Genomic DNA, 22,185 nt, shown 5'->3' with positions numbered 1-22,185 from the left:
CCTGTTATTTTGCTTGAGAGCATCTTTGGAGTAGCTCAAAATGGTAAGGTTTATTATAGGAATCTTAAACCAGCTCCTACTCCAGCAGGTGCTCTGGTGCTATGAGACCCCAAAAAAATATATTAGACCCACCAAAACTGAGAGAGATTTTGCATCACTCAAATTGTGATTGCTGTATTTTGTCTAGGGAAACACGTGTGCACACAGTCTTTTACATTTAAGGTGTAGCAAACTCCCTGATCTTTGTCTATCTCCTCTTCTGCATTATTTAAATCACAGTTGAAAGTACTGTGAGTCAGTGGAGGCTGTGAAAAAAAATGATGGAATGCCATTCATTGTTACTATTATAAAAAGCCATATTTTGGAAGGATTTTGCATTACAAATAGTGCCTCTGATTCCAGAGGAGCTACTCAGTGTATAGCCTTACTCAACTTTAACATTGTATATTTTGTCCAAATAATGTCTGCCTGGTAGGCAAAGGAGGGGGCTTGGGAGCCTGAACTTCAGTGTTGTATCCAAAAGTCACAGCGATGAGACATTGTGTGGGTATCAGTGTATTCCAAATTACAGCACTGACTGCTGAGTAATGGCTGTTGTGTCTCTGTTCTTCCCTCTCCCTGCCCATAGAATTAGAGCAATAATATTAGAAATGGCAAGGGTCATTCATGAATTAATGTTAATTTTAGATTTTGTCAGTGCTTTGGAGTTGTTCACTCAGTGGTACTACATAAAGTACACCTTTGTTTGTGTCTGTTAGAAGACACACAAAGGTCTGAAGCCACCGAAGAGTTCTTCTAGCAGTGGGGTTTCCAGCCATGGTTCTCTTGGAGGGAGAGGATTGGCCATCCCTGAGAAAAGGCAATGGAAACAGAGGGGAATGCACATGGAAGCCGTGTTCTGCACTCATGCAGTAATCCAAAACTGCTCCCAGTTTTACTCCTCGGAGTCTATTTAATAGCCACTGTAGCTCATTGTATCTTTCTTCCAAAAATGGGATGTAAAAGGAACCCCTTAATCCTTGCTGCAGGCTTTTTACTTTTAAATTAAAATACTTTGTTTTCCCCTGGAGGTTGTAGTCAATCTGTTACTTTCCTGACAGTGTTTGTTCTACCTAGAGCCATATTCTGCCCTTGGCTGTGGTCTGGATCTCTCTTAGACAGCCATTATCTTTCCCACTGAACACAAAATTTCTTAGAGAGCTGCCAGGAAAGAATCCTCTCTGCCAGGCGAAGGCAGAGCCACTGAGCACTGTCAGACACCTTCAGCATTCACATCCATGCTTGGCAAGAGGCTGCTCCACAAAAAAGAGCTTTACTTCTCTGCTCCATCAAAGCAACTCCAGGCTGTGGCTCTGCTGTTAGTATCAGATTGCTTATTACTGAAATCGTGTTTTTCTCTGCTGCTTAGATCTAGTGTTCAGCTTCAGTGGAATTTTTCTGATTAACCAGATTTTTGTTTATGCCTTTCAGAGTCAAAAGGAAGCCCTGCTCTACCAACCAGGAGTCAGCATAGCTCTAGTTTGCTGTCACTTCTTATTCCTGAGAGAGAGTAGCAGGTCTCCTCCTGCCTGCTGAAAGACACCTCCTTCTCGGGATCTTTCACAGAATGACCCCTCCTGGCATCACAGCCCTGGTCTAGCAAGGCGCTAGTGAGGAAACTGAAGCCTCAAAACTTCAACAGGATAAGAAATGTGTAACTTCTGAAGAATGCTGGAGCCGCCATGATGTTTCAGAGCCAGCCTCTATTCTTAGAAAAGTGGTGAAAGTCATAATTTAAAAATAAAATCAAGTGCAGTGCTAGCAAAGAGTCATATTGGTGGTATTCCTGTTAGTGAATCCCTCAACGTCAATTGGCTTCACTTGAAGCTCAGAAACACTCCACCAAAATAAGGCCCAGCTGTGAGGTGTCTGTAGCACTGATCTGAACTGCAGAGAAGTACACATGGCTCTTGTCACATCAGATGTCCTCCTCACCCCCTCTCTTCCCCCCAAAACATGCCTGTAGTTTCCTTCAGTATTACAGGTCTGAGAGCCTTCCAAGGGACTCTGTAGGAGTTAGCCCATGCAACTGTTGAAATTTAGCATATACTCCCTCCCCCAGGTACTTTTGCAGGTGCTGTGCTTCTGCTGTCTATTGGGGACTAAATGATGATTTTCTACCATTCACAGCCATTTCTGGTTTGCATTGAGGCTACCAAATGCCATGTTTTATCTCAGAATCTCCAGATGTCAACATATTCCTTCTCAGGGTTGTGTGCAGTAAGCAAAGGGCCAATCTCTCTCTGACTTTGAGCAGGGAGGGCCACAGATTAATACTTATGGCTCAGAGCTAGGAAGAACTTCCTGTGCAACATCTGAATCAGTCATTTTATGGAGAGAAAAAACATATAACTAGCTATATTCAAATCCTGTTCATCTGCTGCTTTAGAACTATATGAATTTTGAGGTTTCCCTCAGAAAACTTTCCCTGTGATTTACAGCCACAAGAGGATGTAGGGTTAAACCCTTTACCCACTTGGGTCACACAGAATTTTTCTAATAACTTTAACTGAGAGAAGCCGAGACCTGAAAGTTTCCTATTGTACTCAGTCAGGGCAACGTGAACTTTACTTATGGTGACACCACAAAATGAAACACCGGATCTCATTAATGATATGCCTCTGGAGATGATCGGGTGGTTTTACTCACCCTCTAACACTTGCCTATGAATCCAGCCCCACCAGAGTGAGATGAAACGTGTGTGAGTTACACCGCTGTTTTACCCTGTGCAGAAGTGATCAGTGACCTGTCTCATAGCCTGGCTCTGCGGTCTGAGTCATGCCTGTTAACTCCTGAGGCTTACACTGCCCAGCGATGTCACCAGGAGTCTTGCAAGAGTCAGCAAGCTGTTCTTTCCTCTAAGGAAGTTATTTGATTGTTCTGCATGGTGCACTTAAACTGTAAAGCAATTTTACACAAACTGTACCAAAGCTGCACATCTCATTCTAAAGTTTCACACTACAGTGTGATGAGGGAAAGAGTCTGAAAAAGTCAGGAGATAAAAAAAGCCAGAAGTTAAAGAAGTCAAGAGGGCATGTAATGAGCATTGATAGTTCAGATAAAAGAACAACCTAGTGAAGATTTCATGTTTTATCATTATTAAAAGTTTATTGTGAAATCAGCACAACACATAAAAATAGATCTGTGGTGAATGATACATATTACTGTTATTGCCTGGTCGTTTTGTGAACACTCTCACTTTTTAAAATCAGAAGGTAATGAATACAAGATGTTTCACCAGCGAACTGTGAAACCAGTGCTCCTGCAGCAGAGAGGCTGTGCTTCATGTTGATTCTATCCAATGTATAATGCAGTCAGAAATAGTCCTCTATTCACATTTAAAAATACACTCAGTTTTAGAGTATGCCCCAGCTGAAAATAACTGGAGAGTGAGAGCTAGAAATAACTCCTTTCTTAGGGACCTATTTCCATGAAAGTCAAAGGGATTTTTGACATGGATTTTAAAAGCAGAGGGACATAGTTATTTGTTGAGAGATGGAGAGGCCTAGCAACAGGAGCTAGGGAAGACCTGTGGCAGAGTAGGAGTTTATTATTTTGATCCTGCACAGGCTGCTGAATCTCCTTGTAGTAATTGTCTATGTTCATTACAGCAGTGATTGCTGGGAGGAGCTGAGAGGGTGTATCAAAGCCAGATAGGGTGTCTACAGCTCTTTTTTTTTTTCTCCCTGTTTGGGTTGGCCTTGGTTCTAACCCTGCACACCATTCACTGCAAAGTGACTTTCACCTGTGTGCTTTGTGATCCACGTGAGAAAATCAGAACAATACCATGATTACAAAACCCCTTGCCAGGTTCCTACACAGGTGTAAGCTTTACTTCCTTACTTCTGTGCTTATCACAGCAAGCATTTAGTGCTAACTTCAGCCCCTGACTCTTGTTCCTTACATTGTCATGTCAACTCCAGGGGTGCTGGGAGGTTGCTGACTGACTCAGCAGAATGGCTGTTCTGCAGTTTTCTGCATGGAAAGGTCTCTGTGCAGCCTCAGTACAGAAAACAGTGCTGGAGTTCTCTGGGGGGAGCATTTCTGTAGATAGGAGGCCAAATGAGCCTCACATCAGATATACTGCTTGAACATCTGTAGGGAAAATATACCTTAGTAGACTGGCTACTCCTATATTCTCCTGTCATTTATTTGGGAGCTTCTTTTACATCAGGCAAGTAGGAACATGAACCAATCTATGCTGTCCAAGCTTGTAAGCAACGCTGGGTTTTTTTGCCACAAGTCTTGGTAGGGGGTTGCAGCAGGTGGCAGCTAAAAATGTGGAAAAAGCCCATCCCTGGGAAGCTGCCCTGCATCTCCATAGCCTATGCCCCTGTCTGGCTCTGAAATGCCCACTAATGAACTCCTGCTCTGTTAGGACTACAGCACATCATGCTACCCCAGCCTCACTACCAAGCTGATGAGTGCTGTGGCTACTCTGGCCTTTTTTCCTCCACAGTGAATAATTTCAAAGCCGAAGATAAAAATCTCAGTGCTATTTCCTGCATGAAAATCTCTGGGCTTCAGTCTCAGCCTCACAGCAGGAGAGTGACAAAGGTGGAAAGCTGGCACAGCAGAACGGTGATTCAGGCTCTCCCTTTGGTTTTCAGGCTGTTTACTCAAAACAGCCCCTGAGAAAGATGCTAGGCCTCAAGCACATGTCACATTCAACCAGTTCAGCAATATCATGCCTAATTCTGCTCAAACTAGCCAGGGAGGGGAGGGAGAACTTCATATGTTAGTGCAAGTTCTCATAGACAACATGTTCATATTCAGTACAAAATGTTCTTTCACGGTGGGGCAAACATTTCTAATTGTGACACAAAAAGAAGGTATTTTGTAAGAGTTTTAACAAGTTGCCTGTGAAAAAGTGTTTGTGTGAAATATATTTAGACAGACTACCTCACATGACACTGAAATATTTCAAGGCTCTTTCTGAGCAAGCAATAACCTAGTTTTTGGGTTTTTTTTAATCAAATAAGCTTTATCACAGCCAATCCCAAACATAACTAAATAACTTGGTTGTGATTTTTATTTTTCATTAATTGTAATTTTTTCTTTTTCCTCTTTGGAAAAACAAAGCTATGCTGAGTGTTTCCACTCCACATGGGTTTTACCCATTCAAGACTTCTTTCATTGCAGAATCAACTTCCTCATTCAGAGGAAACCACAGAAATACTCAGCTAGTAAATTTTAGCATAAGATTTCAAAGGCTTCATTCACTCCTGAAGTCCTGAAGAATTGCAGCTTCCAAGGGGCTCACAGACTACTTGTCCCTACTGAAAAGCGTTTTATAAACCTCGCCTAATTTGGAAACAGTCTTTATTTCATGTCTATTAGGGCTTATATCCAAAACGAAGATATGTATAATCCCTAAATTGTGGAGACTGAAAAATTCAGGTATAAATTTTGCAGCACAGTCTCCTGTTTGAAACATTTGGATTTGACCCAAAGTCCAACTGAGTAGAAATAATTAAGGCCACAGTTTTCTCTGACTTACACTGCATGTGTAAGTGCTCTGTAGTTGCTTCTTAACATGATCAGCCAGTGTAAGTCAAGCACGAGTGGAACAGCCCTTGGTTACACAGACATCATCCTTCCTTTGCGTAAAATCGCCTGGTAGTGCCAAGAGCAAAAGAAAAAATAAAAAGGCTTCCAATCAGGTAATAGACATAGATGTGGAAACTTTCTTTAACTGTGACCTTCTGCCCTTTCTTGAGCTCTCAGCCAAGCTATAACCCATCAGAAGAGGATTCATAGCCATTCTTGCCTCGAAGCCTGGCTCAGAAACCACAACAGGGCAGGATCAGGTGGTGGAGTTATGCAAAGGCAAAACCAGAATCAGGGTCAAAAGAGCATTTTCCCCAGAGAGCAAACTCCTGGAGCAGGAACAAATGGAAGTGCCCAGCACAGCAGGTGGGAACAGGAGCAAGGCAGGATAACCAGGCCCTGGCTCCTACCAGAGATGCCCCTGACACTGCACTGAGTTCACTTTGGCATCCCTGGTGTAGGCACTGTGCTGTGCCAGGCCCCCACGGGACATTGAACGTCTGGGGGCTGTCAAAATCCAAGGCAGCCAAAATGCTTTTTCCAGGATGCAGTAAAGGCATGGAGGGGGCATCTCTATTGGTGGGTGAGCTGTCAGGGAGATTCCCTTTGGGTTTGTGCTACTGTAGGGTCATGGTGCTACTTACACTTCCCACTGGCCCAGGAGGCCAGGCCCAGGCACTGGCCCTGCATCAGCAAACCTGGCTTTGGATGTCCAGCTGGAGAAAGCACTAGGCACAGAGGGTGCTAAATTTCTCTCCAAACAGAATTTATCTTCTGCCTGCATCAGCTTTCATAGGGAATTTCCAAGCTGGAGAAAAACCCAAAATACCTCATGTAGAAGCACCTTTCCCTTGGATTTTTATTATCATACTTTTTAAGAATATATTCTGTACCGAAACACTGTCAGCATTCTTTACACAATGGAAAATGACACAGTCATTATGTATCATGTAAAACAGTAAAAACAGAGCAAGACAGGAACATTTCAGTTCAATCTAGAGTACAAACAGAATCTGACGTACAGCTTAAAAGACACACATCAGATTAAAAAGTTAATCAGGAAAACAAGTTATCTTTTATTTTGGAAAGAGGAAGAAAAGTCGGGGAACGTCAAATATTAAGGCTTAAAATTAAAATTTTAACTTGTATTTTATAGGTGGCAGCCTGATTCTTAATTCATCTGCAGCAGGAGCAGCAACCTCCCCTGCTTTACAAAGAGATTTGCACTTGGAAGAAATAAAAATCAGGCTTCTATGCTTGGATGACTCTGATTGGCCTCAACAGGCTTTGGACTAGAGCCACAGTTGGAATTTCAGCTTGCAAGTCTAAGGCTTCTTAACTGCAGGCCAAATTAGCACAAAATGAGGCTTTGCATTGGCATTCTATCCTTAATTTTGGATATTCCAGTTCTGGTCGCTTTAAACCACACTTTTATTGCAGGTTTCACATAGTTCTGTGTGTGAGATACTTTTTTTGTTTTTTCTTAAATACTGTGCTACAAAGGATGTTTTTATAGTCTGTATTTTAGTCCCTATATTATGTGTTTTCAAAATTGCCTAAATGTATGTTTATATCATGATTACAACTACTCAGAAAGACCCACTAAAGTCCGCTGTGAGCAGCCAAGGAAAAAAGTGTATTTAGTCCTAAAGAAGTCAAGAAAAGTGTCTGTGTTCATTTATAGTGTAGCGCAATGACTGTGTTTATACAGCTATACCTACTATTTAAAAAGCTACTCGAAAAGTTATTATTCATGTGCAGTAGCTGATTTTCAAGCATTAATAACTTGGCTGTCTAGACAAGTTTTAATTGTCATATCAAAGGCCAAATATGTTCCCAAACAAGTGTAAAGAATTTTCCATCTGCCTTGGAAAGAGGCTGGTTCTTTTCTGAACTAAGAGATTACCAAATTTAACTTTTTCTCAGGTTATGAAAGCACAGAAACCCCACAAATTTGCTGTTTAAGTTTTTAAAATAGATTGACTTCAACTCAAACCTATCCTGTGCAGCTAAGTTAGCACACCCTGAAAAACAGATTCTAGTGAATATGCAGTTCCCCCACACCAACTACCATGCCCACGTTTTCCCAGGGCCTAGAGGGCTCCATTAAAATTTAACTAAATGTGCAATAGGAAACATGTTTTTTCAAGAACGATATGTAAAGTTTACCCAAAGAACCTAAGACATTTTGTACATTCAAAATGTTTACACTTTGCTGTTCTTAATTGTCAGTAAGATTGTTCGTTTTTACTAATAATACATACAATGAGTATAAATAAATAAACTACAGTAAGTTTTAAAAATTGTATTAACAATACATTGTGCAAAAACTCATAACGATCTACATTCTATGCAAATACCCTGACTAAAATACACAGGCTGTGTTGATACACCCTCAGTCAGTTTTTGCACAGTCCTTGGGCCAAACCAATGGCTGAGGAAAATCAGCAAAATTCCATTACAAGTTATGGAGGCAATGCTGATTTACACCAGCAGAAGGGCAGGCCCCAAGGTGTGTGCAAAAATGCCATAGAAATCAGTGGGAATTGTGCTTGACTAAGGACTAGACAGTTTGATTGTACCCCATTAAAGTGAGTGGGAGTTTTGCCATTGATTTCCATGGAACCAGGCTCAGGCCTTGGGTAAGGACATCAGCACGTGGCCCTATGTTGTGCTACACGACTCCACTTCAGTGCAGAAACAATATTTGCAAAAGAAAAACTTGTTTTTGTCATCACTACTGTTCAGTAACCGGTTTTAGCGCTGCATTTCAGAGATTGCCTTTTCTGTGAGACTTGAAACAAGACTGCAAATCTTTCTGAATCCATTCCAATTTGATTATCCAGCACAGGTGGGCTACTTTGATCCAAGAAAAAAGCTTAATGTCTATAAACCAACAGTGCTCTTCGTTAGGATAAAAAACAGCCCGGTTCATTGGCACAGGAGTGAAGAACTGCTTGTGGAAAAGGAACAGGGCAGCCTTCCTACCATAGCTGTGTCCAGAGCCGGCTGTCACTGCTCCCAATGAAGGATGGCACCTGAGCTGGTTTGGAATCTGCAGTCCTAACAAGCTCAGCCCAGCTTTGTAAGCTGAAGATCTCCATTTATCTTTATTGTGTCAATTGCTGACAGTGTTTCAACACGGTGGTAAAAATCAAAGAGCTGATGTCCATCCACAAATATTCTAAAACGGGGATGCTCGCAAAGTATCTCAACCTGTAAAAGATAAAATGTTGAAGCATGTTGTTCACAGTGTAATTGGGAAGTTGTTTCAAAGCACACAAAGAGCACTTCAAATAGCGTTGGCACAGCTGCACATTGTGCTATTTAGGCACCACGCAGGAGACAAAGGTGAGACCAGTTGACACCAGTTACACTATGAGGGATCTGCTCTTACTGCACAGGGACATTAATCCAATCTCATGTTGTCGTAGCAGTAAGTACACTGCAACCCAGTCCACTGGCTACTGGAAGATTTTGTGTCTTAGAATAATGCCAGAAACAGACTCAAACTGCTAATCACAGCAGGAGGAAATTTTACTTCCAACCCAAACCTTGCATTCCTTGCAAAGTTGTTGGTTTTGGTAGAGTTTTTTTTTGCTGCATAAGGAGGCAGCTCACTCTCCAATGCTTTCCACACTACTTTTAATTTACTGGAAGGGAGTAAACATGGAAAGGGGATATAAGTTTGTCCTCCCCTCCCACACATACACAGCTGCTGCAGAACTAAAAACCTTTCACTACCGTGGCTGCAGACAGTCCCTGCCAGACTACACTTCATCCTGGGGCTGCAGTGAAGGAAATGCAGTGCAGGATTGCTGTGAATTCAGCTAGGCAGTTCTCAGGAGGATCACAGACAGGATCAGGGAGGGACACAGCTCATCCCTCCTCCTGAGAGACCTGCAGAAATGCTCTGGAAAAGCAACAAAGCCTGGAGCTGAACAAGCTTGGACACGTTAGGAGATGCCTGATGTTTGGGGTGGCTTGAGAGGGTGCACTGTTGAAAAGTTTTGCTGGAACTGCCCCGGCAGGAAGCTGCGACATGAGGGCACAGAATGCACACTTTTAGAGGCCCTTGGAGACCTCCAGGTCTAGACACACTAAGAAGAAAATCTTCAGGGAAGCCACATGTAAATCCTGGGTCATTTCCAGAAGCTGGAAGTCCGGAGTGAAGTGCTACCAGACACTTGACTCTGCTGCTACTACAGTGTATAAAAATGGGAACAGAGCATGGGACAAACTGACTGAGCCAAAGCCCAAGTGACTTAGAGCACGTTGCACTGGGAGAAGTGGCAGCAGGCAGTCCAGGAGAGCTGGAACTCCTGGATCCCTGGTATTGCACCAGGTAACAGGGAAACAGCCATGCTGCCACAGAGCTCCTGTGTCACTGCAGCAGTGCCTGCCTGAGGCCTTGTTATGTAAAAGATATGGTTAACAATGTTCACAGTCCGCTTTTCACATCACCCGCGGCCACACCACAGTGCTAATTGGACTGGATCGCAAGTAATTGGCAAGAGCACTTAATAGTCTAATTTATTCCCTGAGAGGGAGACTATCAAAGGTACAAAGTCAATTGGGAGCTTCAATTCTGTTTGGGCATTTGGGATAAAAGGAGGAAAAAAGGGCAAAATAACTCCCTTTCTACAGTCTCCTATGCTAGATGTGCAATATTGCTGTCCTGTAACGTCATCTGTCATTAGTGGGACACACATAAAACTTGCTCTGGGTAATTTGTCTGGCTCGTCTGAGGGCCCAGCCACCACCCAGTGCAGAAGGCAGTGGAACCCTCTTCAGATGGAGCAGGACCCAGCCTCCAAGCCTTTTGAAGTTCCCACACCACCCAAGGGTGTTGCCAGTTCTGATGGGAGGGTGAGTTTTGTAGAAGCAAGTAGAGCACAACCAATTTGCAGCAAAACCAGTCATAAACACCCTCTTAAGACCAAGCATCTGGGGAGATGCTGAGCTTTTGGGGTTGGGGGAGATTATCTTGGGGGCAAGAAGGATTAAGAGAGTTTGGCAGCTGGTCATAGCACTGGCATGTAGCAGAGGGGCCAGTGACGTTTTGTAAGAGGGATGGGGAGGAGGAGGGGTTTTCTGGGTCAGCTGCATGGAAAAGGCATGCAGCCTTTTCTCCTCAATGTAGTGAGAGGAAAGCAGCCCTCTGCAGCTTCAGTTTGTTAGTCCTGATTTGCAAAGACATCTTCACATAACCATAAACACTACAGGTGGGAATCTGCTTCTAGGTCAGCCCAGTCCATCCCCAGCACCACAGCATTTCCATGTACACCATTTTCAAGTGACTACAGATTTAAATTTGAGGGAAGGTTTAATCCCAGGGTTCAGAAAAGAATATCACTATTGCTTAGCTGTTTAATCTGCTAACACGAAGAGTTATGGCCAACCTTAACGTAACATCCCAGGAGACAAAGGATGAAGATGATCCTTATTAGCTGCACTAAATTGCAAACAGTATGTCCATTAAAAAAACCATCAATATATACAGCACTCCCACTGAATATTAACATTCTCCAGTAATAACTTGTAATGCACTAATAACATAGAGGTACTTCTTAATTTATGGTTATAAAACTAAGCTCAGGAAGTTGCACTTCATCACACAGTATTACAACCTCCGATTTGTCATAGTGCCCAGGTGAGGCATTCACAGCCCCATCTGAACTGCCTGCAGCTGCACGTAGCAGCGGGATCTCCATGCAAATTGATGGATACAAAGAAACAAGCAACTGGTGTCTCAACCAGAGCAGAGCGGGCTACACTGTGATTTCATGAAAGGCATATCAGGTTCTGCTGCAACTCATATCAAATGACACTTTATCAGCCACGGTGCAAGCCACTGCCATCCTGGTACTCACCCTAAAAGGCTGGTCCGGTATAAATGGAAAGTAAGGTATAGATGACTGCTCTTCCCCCCATTCTCCAGCTATACAAGAGTTTCTGACAAACTGTCTCTCTGTAAACACAGCTTTCAGTTCTATGGCTACATCCGCAGGAGGATCTTCTGACTCCCCACAAGTCAGACTGATGCCAAAGCTGCAACACAAACAGAACAGATCTCATTCAGTCAGAAAAAAAACAAATAAGCCCCAAATGCTGTCAGTCTTATTTCTCAGCTTATTAAAGCCATATAGCAGCACAGGCTGGAAAACAGCTCAGCTCGTTCAGAGCTCTCTGAAAGCTCAGCAGGGACAAGAACATGGTTATGGAATATATGTGTGTGTGTGCATGGCATTGTGCATGTATCTGTACATATACGCAAACATATATGTTTGATATGCTCCTTCACTCCGAAGTGAAAACGGGATCCCTTGAAGAAATGCCCCCTCTATGGGTCAAGGGAAAAATCAGCATGCTATATTTAAAATGATAAAAATAATCCTTTCCAGAAAGGAGGGATCCGTGCGGATGTGTGTGTGCGTACGTGTGGGTGGCCGCCCCCTTTCGTCCCCTCCCCGGGCCCGGTGTCCCCGGCACGGGCAGCCCTGCCCAGGTGTTACCTCTCGGGGTTGAGGTCCACTATGCCCATAACTAAGATCTTCTTTCCCGGTCTCATTCCTCCTTTGATGTGCCCACAGAAGGGGACGATCTGGAAAGGACAGGGGGAAGGTGGCGAGGGTCAGCTCGGCATCAGCAGCGGCCGCACTCGTGCAGCCGGAGCTGAGCGGGGGTGGGGGAGAGTAAAAGGGTTGACAAAATAAAATACACCACCACCTCCACCGAAAAGGAAAAAAACCCAAAGGTGGTTTACCAGGCGAGGGAAGTACACATCAGCTTGCACCGGAGATGCCAGGGAGTTGTTTAAATGCCCGTCCTCTATTTTCTGCAGGTAAAAAGGAGAGCGCTGAGGCAGGGCCAGGCGGAGCTCCCCAGCCCGCCTCGCTCTGCAGGTGCCCTGCCCGGACCCCAGCCCCGTCCCGGTGCCCACAGCCGCACTCACCAGCGCGTCCCGCTCCGCCACGGTCCCCGCCATCTTGTGGAAGCGGTGGCGGCGGCGCTGGGGACAGGGCGGAGGGCGGGGGAGAGGGAGGGAGGGATGGAAGGAGGGGGTCTGTGGCAGCCCTGGTGGCTGAGGGGTAGCGGCGTTGCCGGAGCGGAGCCGGTGCAGAAGTAGGAAGGCGAGGAGGAGGAGGAGGAAGAAGAGGAGGAGGGGAGGTGGCCGGCTGGCACTGCCTCGCCCGGCGGGGAGCCCAGCCCTTGGCCCGAGGGGGAGCCGGGCAGGGCAGGGGGGGGCGGGGGCTGGTGCCGCTTCCTCCGCTCCGCAGCCCCGCGGCGGGGCTGTCCCTCGGCCAGCCGGGAGAGCGCGGCTCCGCGGGGCTGGGGGGACGGCGATGGGCCCGGCTTCCTCGCCTGGCGTCTGCAGGTGATGGGTGCCTGGGGAGGGGCCAGAGCAGCCCCGCGCCCATCATGTCAAGGATCACCTTCATGTCCGAGCTTGGACACCTCGGCGAAGAAGATGTGCGGAGCCGGGCGTCCTTGGTGACTCCCTTCCTTCACGGGGGGAGACACTGCTTGGCCCCTCCGAAATGAACCTCCACCCCTCTACCCTCCGTCACGCCCCGTGCCGAGCACCCTCAGGGGGCTGAGACCCCGCGCGGGGACTGTAGGCAGAGCTCAGGCCAGAGGCTGAAGGGACTCTCCCGGCCGAGTGCGGCCGCAGCTCCTCGGGCCCCGCCATGCCTGCAGCCTCCGGCGAGGTGTGGTAATTGCATAAGCCGGCCGTGTCGGTGAGCTGCCATTGACATGCAGTGGCCGTAGTTATGCAACGCGGCCGTGTCTGCGGGCATCCCGCTCTGCGGGAGGACGGCGACCTCCGGCCGAGGCCACCGGCCCTGCTCGTGCCGCGCCAGCACAGCCTGTAGCACAGCAGGGGTGACTCAACCCGCCAAACGTGCTGTCATGGCCCTTTTGATGAGTTCAGGGTCTTGGGTGGGGGGAATTGAGGAAGGCTTTCTTGTCGCTTCTTCACCACTGGGATTTGATGTCATGTGCATCCCTTTAGGAACGTGACACAGCAACTGGATTTAGCCTGTGCTCTGCAGGATCTCACACAGGTGCCTTGGCCTTTTGTGCTTCTTGCTTACACACTGGGCTGGGTTGGTGAATGTCCCTGTCCTTCCTCCTCCGAGGCACTGTGAGGATTAATTATATTGAGTAAAGTGGAGTGGGAGAAGCAAAGTCACTGCAATACTTAGGGTTTCAATATGATGGTGTCTGTTGGGAAACACTTGCAATCAGTAGGTGATGCCGTGAGAAATCAAGAGGTACTGAGTGAACAGATTGTGCAAGTGTTTAGACGCTGGGCTATTTTTTCACTAGTGCCCACTAATTTGGGCATGTTTTCCTCTCTGGATGCCCAGTTGGAAATGGCTCATAGAAGCTCATGTTTGGAAGTCACGTACTGAAGTCATGGTTTCTTCAGGGTGTACTAGCACAGCTGGGCACAGAGGCAGTGAGCATCCCTGTGGCCCAGGTCTTGGCATGGGAAAACCTCTGTTTTCTTCTTGCCAAAACACTGAATGTCTCATCAGCACATGGAAAAGAATCTTTGTGGAGACTGAATTTGTAAATAGTGCAGTAACATGAACCCATCACACATCAGAAATAGCTGGCTTTACAGTGGTCAGGTGAGTGCACTCACAAGTTTACCACAAAGTGGAACTGGTATTAGCTTGATGTGTTTCAGCTCCTGTATGCTGCTCACCTCACTGTTATGGCGATGATGCCAACTGCATTATGTTTTATTTTTCTGTTGGCCTAAGAGAGAACAGCAATCATCCTAAGCTTTTTTTTTTTTTTTTTTTTTTTTTTTTAAATTTAGTTGTTTGGTGTTGCACATTGTCCAAAGAGCTCTTTTCAGAGCCCTTTGTCTTCTCTGCTCTACAGAGGGCCATTTTGTTGGATAAAATTTAAATTCATTGGACATAAAATCAGGTCAGCCAGTTGTTTGTGCCAAAGAATGATGTTTTATGAAGGGAGAGGCCATCGTTATGTATTTGTTTTGTAGCTGGTTTTAAATGAACTTTTTAATTTCAAAATAATAGCAAGACTTGTCCATTTGGCTAGCTGCTTTGCCTTGTGCTTGTCTTTTTGGCGTGTTTTCCCAAAACTAGCACAAATGCAGCATTTGTTTTGTTGGCCGTGGATTGACTGGAACAACCCGCAGTGTGAAATTGTGATGGAAAAGGACATTCATGAGTTTTTAAAGCTCTGATGGCCTGTCTGTTTCGGTGCCATGTAATCCTCTTAGCCTTTAACAGTCCAGGAGGACACTGAAATCTTCTGGACAATGAAATACCATGAACAATGTCAGGCAGCCAGAGAGGAGCTCTGCCTCTGTGTGCCGCTGTCCTGCCTGCGTGACTCTCACTCCTGTAATTTCTCTGAGGGAAGTGTTCTCCAGCAGAAGATTACCTGCATTGCCTAGCAGTCTATGGAGCAGGATTCCATGTCTGGGCAGCACTGTGCCTCTAACCCAGCTTCCTAGAAGGTTCTCCTCTGCAAAGAGCTGCAGGATGAGTGCTGCACCTAAGCTCCTCTACTTGTTCTTCTGAAACAGGAGAGGTCTGAGCCAAGTCTATTCCCTCACCCATATAGTCCTTGTTAAATCATCTGTACAAAATAGCTCTCATTCAGTATTTTTAACAGCTTTCTTGGCAGGGAAGCTCTTGAGTTGTCATACTTGAGGGCCTGAGCTTGCAGACCTTGTGGCAGTAGCTGGAGCAACATGATAAATATTTGTGCACCACTGAAATGGTGCTGAGGTACAAGCTACCGAACTTGTCTGGTTGACCAAGTGCAAAAAACCTTGTGCATAGGTATTGTTTTCTATTTCTGGGTTTGTACAGCCTTTTGCTCAGTGGGAGCTTGGGACTCTTGAAATGCAGAGAATCATAAAAAGATTAAAAAGAAGTGGCATGGCATGAGCACCATTTGGGAGCAGTTAATGACATGCCCAGCCCAGCCACCAAAGACATTGCTGAGAACTGGCAAACCCAGAACTTCATCTTTATCCCAGCACCTTGTATCTTGCAGCCACTCCCTTTGATGATTTGAAAAGGTGTATCTAATTCTTTGCTGGCCTTCACTGGCAAGGAATGCAGCACGATTGCAAATTTGGTGTGGTATAATTACCCTGCCTTTCTTGCCCCATTACCACTGACATTACTCTCCTGATGCCTGGGTTTATAAGCTGACTTGTAGAACCTCTCTGGTTTGTTTTGCTTTTTTAATGACAATGTTGAGATGATGGGAGGTGTTTGCTGGTTTCATGGAAGCTTCCTTTGGTTTCTGGGTGGCAAGGCACTCCACTCCTGGTTTTTGTAAGACTCGGAAACAGCTGAGTAATACAATAAAGGAGAATGTCTGGGAAGAAGTGTGATTCAGTGATTTGAGCCAAGTGTTTAATAGTTCAGAGGAAATGTTGCTTTTCAGAATTACATCTGAATGGCAGTGCTGATAATCAATTATTTGAGTTGTATGGTAGGTTTTTTTTACCTTGCAGCTTTGCCACTGCAAATCCTCAGAGGGGGTCTTTTCAGGCATAAATTTACCCTGGGAGGGGTGTCCAAGGCAGGACTTGGGAGATGATCATATTGACAATTACAGGGGTTTGGTAAGGGCAGGGGGCTGGAAAACAGAGCAGATGTTGTACATGCCCTCTTGCTGTGTGGCCTCAAAGTGTTCTGAGGACAGGTTCTTCTGGCACTGGGCGAAACCACGGGGTGCTGTGTTCTGGTGGAGATGTCCCTGAGCCTGCCCTCCCACGCTCACCCGTGAGAAAGACAAGTGACAGTTATCAGTACGGACAACGTGGAGGGAGTGTTCAGCAGCCTGTGTGCTTTCACAGGCTTGTGCTGTCACATCCCTGTGGATGGAAGAGGAAACTGAGGGCCAGGAGTAGCATCCCTCTCTTGACATTTATTTCATGTGGCTTCACTGCCTCTTTTTGCCCCCTGAATTATTGCGGTCAAGGGTTTTGCCCTTAGGGTTTGAGCTCTGTCTGTGCATGACCCCCTGGAGAAGTTGGTTTTCTGGGGATCCTGGTAAAAGATTGTGTAAACTGGTGTTTAAGGAGATGGTTCTGGTGGCTGAGTCGCTTGGTCAAACACAGAACTACTGCACATCTGGTGCAGAACATGTGTGTATCAGAAATATCTTTCTTGAAGACTGTTTACTGAAGCTAGCCCCAGGGTCTGAGGGCATGTCCATAAATGCATGTCAGATACAGTGGAAGCCACCTCCAGCTCACTGCTTGCTTCTCCTTATAGCAAATAGGGCATCAAACTGCACCCCCACAGCTTCCTCTGTCCCCTGAGCCAGCTCTGGGTGTCATGTGGGAGGAAGAAGCTGGCTGGGGAAGAAGAGCAGGGAGGCTACCACGAAGATATGATATTTGTTACCTGCCTCTTTTGCACTGGCTCCTGCATTGCCAGTTTTGAGTGAGTCGTGGTTCCCACATCCAAGAGGCAGGCAGGAGAGGTTCCCAATTTGGCCCATGCCACTCAGAGGGTAGAGGGAGCCCGAGCTTGGGCAGCACCTCTGTTCTGCCACCGTGCCCTTCCCCACGAGTACAAAGACCCCTCTCTGCTCTCCTTTTGAGGGGCAGCAGGGCCTGAGGCTTTCTGCTCTCTTTCTGCAATGGAAAGAGCAGTAGGTGGATACAGTTCTGGGGTAAGCGGAGGGATGCTCCAGGCACAGCTCGATAGGGGAGCACAGCTCCCCAGCTGGGGAGAGGTGCCCCTGTGGCTGCAGCAGGCCTTGGGCAGCTGCCTGACAAGAGAGAAAAATGGCTTGGAGCTCAGGTCATCCCGTGTCTATTCCTGCTGCACAGGACACCACAAGGAGCCAAGAGAGCCTGGGCAAGCCCCCTGAAGTTGAGCTGCCTCCATGTCATTTAGTCTCTCTGGTCTGGGCTCAGTCACTGAGTACTGGTGCTCCAGCTTAGCAGTAGAGGCATCACTGCACACCTTGTCCTACTCCTTTTTTTCCAGTGGAGTCCAGTGCTGGGAACCTGGCGAAACTTGTGGAGGCCAGCAGAGATGACAGTGAGAGACTTACAGCTGCCTCTGGCTGTGTTGTGGTGCAGGGATGTGCAGCCAGTGGAGTGAGCTTGTGTGGGAGGGAGGGAAGGGAAGTCCCATGGCGCCAGTCAGGGAGATGGAACAGTCTAGGGAGCCACCAGCAACACTGATATGTGCTCACTAGCAGTACTGGTAGAAAATCTGTCACACAGGACAGAGAGCCTGGGAGCACAGAGAGTCCTGGCTCTGCTGTGCTCAGTCTGCTGGTGCCAGGTGACAACTCAGCAGTGGCCCTTTCTACTGAGGGGCTGCTCTCCCAAAGAGAATAAAATCCTGCCTCCTTCTGCTGTTCTGGTTTTCTCAGAGTTCTGTGACTCTGTTGCTCCAGGTGCTGATTCATGTTCATCAGCTGAAGTGCTGTGACTCCTGGGCCCCCCCCGTTGATGTCCACGATAAAATGGTCTTAACTCTCTTCTGACTGTTGCCACAAGATTTTCTGGAATGGGGAGCTGTTGTTTGAGGATGAATCCTTTGGGAGGATTGAGTTTGGGATCATTCCTTATCCCAGCATCCTTCCTAACAGGCAGCTGGTCTGAGTTGAGGTGCTTTAGAAGACAAACCAAAGCAGAGTATCCCACCCAAGTGTGGAGGGTAAGGGACCTATGGAGGTCTTCTGGTCCAAAATCTGCCTCAGCAGGATTCCCTAGAGCAGGCTAGCCAGGTACCTTGTCCTGGTGAGTTTCGGGGGTCTCCTTAGAGCAGAGCCACTTGATCAGAGGGCAGGACATAGGCAGGGCATGGTGCCAGGAAGGGCTGTTATGGATTAGAGAACCTGGGTGTTCAAAACCTAATGAATTAAGTGGTGAATGAGTGAAATGACGTGTTAGGTTCCTACGTACAAAGGAGATTGAGCCTTTATTTGTCAGGGTTTTCTGTTTGCTTTTCTAATGAGCTCATAAAATATAGTTGAATTTATGAAGTACCTGGTACTGCAAAGATGAGGTATCCAAACATATCATGACACTGCTCAGTCCAGAAGAGGCTTCCTGTAGCTTTTCACTGTCTGCAGGACAGGGTGGGGGCTATCCACTATTTTGAAAAGCTCTACGGGGAATATTCTTCACCTGTAATTAAAAAAACCTGCCTTAATATTCTTGCTTTTAAAGTACTTTCTGTAAATCAAATGTGGAACATGGGAATCTCTTATTTATGTTTTAATTGGTGTCCCCAGCAGTTCAAGTTACATGCAGATCAAACTCTGCACTTAGTCATATGTGGGTAGTGCAGTCCCTTCTGGATTTCCTGGACACCACAGGTTTGTCCAAAGTGGTTTGCTGGTTTTGGTGCATTAGGAGCAGAGTCAACCTCTGAGCTCTGAACATCTGCAGGTACAGTGTGAGACTCACAACTTCTCTTTCTTCTCTTTATCATCCAACAGTGCGTTCAGAAGACCCCATTCAGTCAGCACATCAGGCCAGGCCATTCCTGTGAGGAAAAGGAGAGATGGGAACTGTGTTGAGTGGTTGATCCAGCCAGGTTTCCCAGCCTGTGCACCTGGGCTTCAGGTGCTGCATTCTCACCCACCACTTGTTGCAGACTGAACTCGTCTTCCTGTCTGGGTCATGTGAGGTACCATCCATGAGCAGCACTTTGCTCTTACAGGCATCCTGCTGTGCATTGCAGCAGTTCAGAGCTAAATAATTGATCTAGGAAGAATGTTTTCTACATGACTTAGAAAATGGAAGAGAAGAGGAATATTGCAACAGCAAACTGCAGGGTGGACAAATACATTCTGCCTCTCGGTTTCTGAGCATTGCACTTTGCCATTTTTGTTTCAAAATTGCTTTCTCTCCCATAATTATCTTCAAAAGAGAAAGCTGATCCAAAATGTTCCCTTTTTTCTTTTATATTTTACATTATTTTATATTACATTTTAGGGTGGTTCATTGATTTCCATTTTTAACAATAAAAGTGAATAAACAAAAGAGAAAAGCCCCACAGCGATGTATTACCTAGTATTTAAGATACAGATAATGCTCATATGTGCGGCAGCACACTTCATTTGTGGACATCAAAGTGTCTCCCAGAGGTCGTAATCCTCATTGCCAAGATGAGGAAACAGAGGTGCTGAGAGAGAAAGTGGCTTAGCAGGTCAGATAAAATGCAGGGCAAGAGCCCTCTGAGCCTGTACTGCAGGCAGAGGTGAGGGAGCAGAGGAGAACAAACCTGTCCTCACCTAATCAGGACAGCTGAGTCCCAAGTGCAGTGAAGGCACAGTGACACTGCAGGGAGAGCACTAAATCATGCCACAAGCCATAGAGCCAGCAAAGCCTGGTTTCTTCCAGTTTTGTGTCTAGTCCAGTAGCCAGTCCAGGGTTGTCTGCTGCTGGCCTTTGATGTCACAATAATGGGGTTCCACTCGTCTTTCTCTCACTAAGGGCACTGGGGGAGTCTGGCTTCTCAGCTTTGTTGTCGGTTTTCCCAGAACTTTGGGGTACTTGAGAATTTTTGAGCCTTCCTGTTGTCTGTGATCACTGAGGCAATGGAGACACAAAGAACACATCCTTGCATGTACACACAGGTATGTTGGTCTTGGCATTGCAGTTGAGGGTTGCCTTATCCTATGGAACTACTCAATCAGTCAGCACTTTAATGCTGCAGATCTGTGGCTTTGAACATTTTCTGTTCTGTAACAGAGTTCTGGAAGTGGATAAAGGGTGGCACAATAAGGATGTTCACAATGTTGGTTCAGTAACCACTTATGGGAAAATGTTTCCCAAGGGGAGAGACACAATTGGACTTTCAGCTCTGTAGCTTCAAACTCTTTGAGCCCTGAGAGGCTCACAACACATTAAGACTCATTCATGTTATTCATTTGATGAATAACTTGAGTGAGAAGGCTTCTTCATGCCTGCAGCCATGCCCCCTTGGGTCATGGTCATCTCTCGTCTTGTTACCTAGAGAAGGAGAGGTTCAATGGGAATTTTGGTGGGAAGATCTAATGTAGTGGGCTCTAAGCTGTCTTGATTTGTAAACTCTGGAAATACTCTGGTGGGGCTGTTCAATTTCCTTGACGGTAAATTGAAACTTGCTGATAAGAGGTTGGTTTTCTTAACAGACTGTGATAGGTTGACTTAGGAAGAAGAAACTCAGAAGAGGTTCTTCCTAAGGGAATTTCCTCCGTGGGGGTTGGGATACCTGCAACAGCCAATTAGAGAAAGTTAGTTCGCTCCGTGAACACACATTTTGAGGAAGGTAATCCGGAACTAAGCCTTTTGGTCTTTCCGGCGGCTGAGCAGGTAACATCAACCCAAGCTTCCCCCTCCCCCATGCGGGGGTGGGGGGGAGGTTCGGGAGGCCGCTTGCGCCCCGTTTGCCAACGAGGGGGACCCGATGGCCGGGGGGAGAAAAAGTTGTGTGATAAGACCTTCACGGCTTCCTCCTCCACGGGCCTGCGGCTCTGGCGTGGGGGGGAGGCCGACTCTTGCTGCTGCCGGACGGGCCGGGCCTGCCCGGGTGGCCATAAGCAATATGGGGCTGCAGCCCAGCCCCAAAAAGACTGATTAACACCTCAGCTACCCTCCCCAGCACGGCCTGAGCCTGGCCCAACTCTTGTAGTTATGTTAAATTTTAACTCTTTAGTGTTCAAATAAGATTTGTAAAGCCTCCAACCTTTCCTTTGAATATGAAAGGGAATAAAAAGATTTCTGAAGTCAGTGATGTAAAAGCTAAGGTTTTAAGATGGAAGGAAAATAAGAAAATGCTAAAATAGCTGAAAATCTTTTTATTCCCTCTCTGAGGACTAGGTGACAGCTGCTGGATGAGTGGCATGAGTTTCATGGTGTGATATGGCCATAAGTTAATTAAGGTCTTGGAGTGTTCTCCATAAAGGGATTTGCCTCTGGAACATAGACGCAATTTGGGAGATTGTGCCACTCTACTCATATTGTAGGAAGCAGCAGTATCAATGGGAGTTTACAAGTGAAAGTAAGTTTGCTACACAGAATTTTTTTCTTTCTCCAGGTGCTGTGAGCGACACTTCCATTGGGTGCTGCAGTAGGTGGGATCCCTGTGTGTCAGGTTACTCCTGTCAGGATGGTTTATCTGGAGCGGAAGGCCCTCACCCATTAGCTTCTAGTCCACTGGTTGTTTACTGAATGTTTTACATCCCCAGATGCTTTAATAATCTTCCGTTAATACCAAGACTTTTTGCTGATTATCAATATATTCCTTGGACTAGTAAGGCTTTACTGGCTGTTGTTCAAAAACAATTATTTGGACAGCATACACAAATGGTGGTCAAGAAGGAATACCTGAATACTCTCCTTCAAACCTTACCAGAATAATATAATTTTTACTGGACTAGGTGGTCCTGGTCCTTCATCTCTTCTGTCTCATGAACCTAACATTCTTCACTGGCTGCTCAGTGGTCTGATGAGAAGACGAGCCATCTTTCCTTCCCTCCAGCCAGCGCAGGTGCTTTGACAGGATGTGCTGGATTGATCTCAGACTGAAGGTGACATTTCCATGTCTGCCTTGCCTTTGGTGAGTGTCACAG

At 46.2% G+C, this 22,185-nt stretch overlaps 2 protein-coding genes across 5 annotated transcripts in view; one reads left to right on the top strand and one right to left on the bottom strand.

The window, feature by feature from the left end:
• Positions 1 to 6,424: 6,424 nt before the first annotated feature.
• On the bottom strand, positions 6,425 to 12,770 carry LGALSL (galectin like). Its single transcript, XM_014890203.2, has 5 exons — positions 12,545 to 12,770; positions 12,356 to 12,427; positions 12,105 to 12,193; positions 11,463 to 11,640; positions 6,425 to 8,805 (listed from the first exon to the last, which is right to left on the bottom strand). Exons 1-5 carry the CDS (start codon positions 12,575 to 12,577, stop codon positions 8,662 to 8,664), a joined length of 516 nt encoding a protein of 171 aa, XP_014745689.1. The 5' UTR covers positions 12,578 to 12,770; the 3' UTR covers positions 6,425 to 8,661.
• LOC106861670 (uncharacterized) overlaps positions 12,225 to 22,185 on the top strand; it is a 36,445-nt gene continuing 26,484 nt past the window's right edge. For 3 of the 4 annotated variants that reach the window (XM_088160959.1, XM_088160958.1, XM_088160956.1), the window contains exon 1: positions 12,226 to 12,433. The gene's annotated coding sequence lies outside the window, so the exon portion shown is untranslated. Of the gene's footprint in view, positions 12,434 to 22,185 lie in introns of all 4 variants that reach the window. The other variant, XM_014890204.2, reaches the window with a different exon arrangement.

This window comes from Sturnus vulgaris, chromosome 3 (genome assembly GCF_052056855.1).
Source record: "Sturnus vulgaris isolate bStuVul1 chromosome 3, bStuVul1.hap1, whole genome shotgun sequence".
Lineage (NCBI taxonomy): Eukaryota > Metazoa > Chordata > Aves > Passeriformes > Sturnidae > Sturnus > Sturnus vulgaris.
The sequence above is the reverse complement of the archived record's forward strand: the minus strand, read 5'-3'. Positions and strand labels throughout refer to the sequence as shown.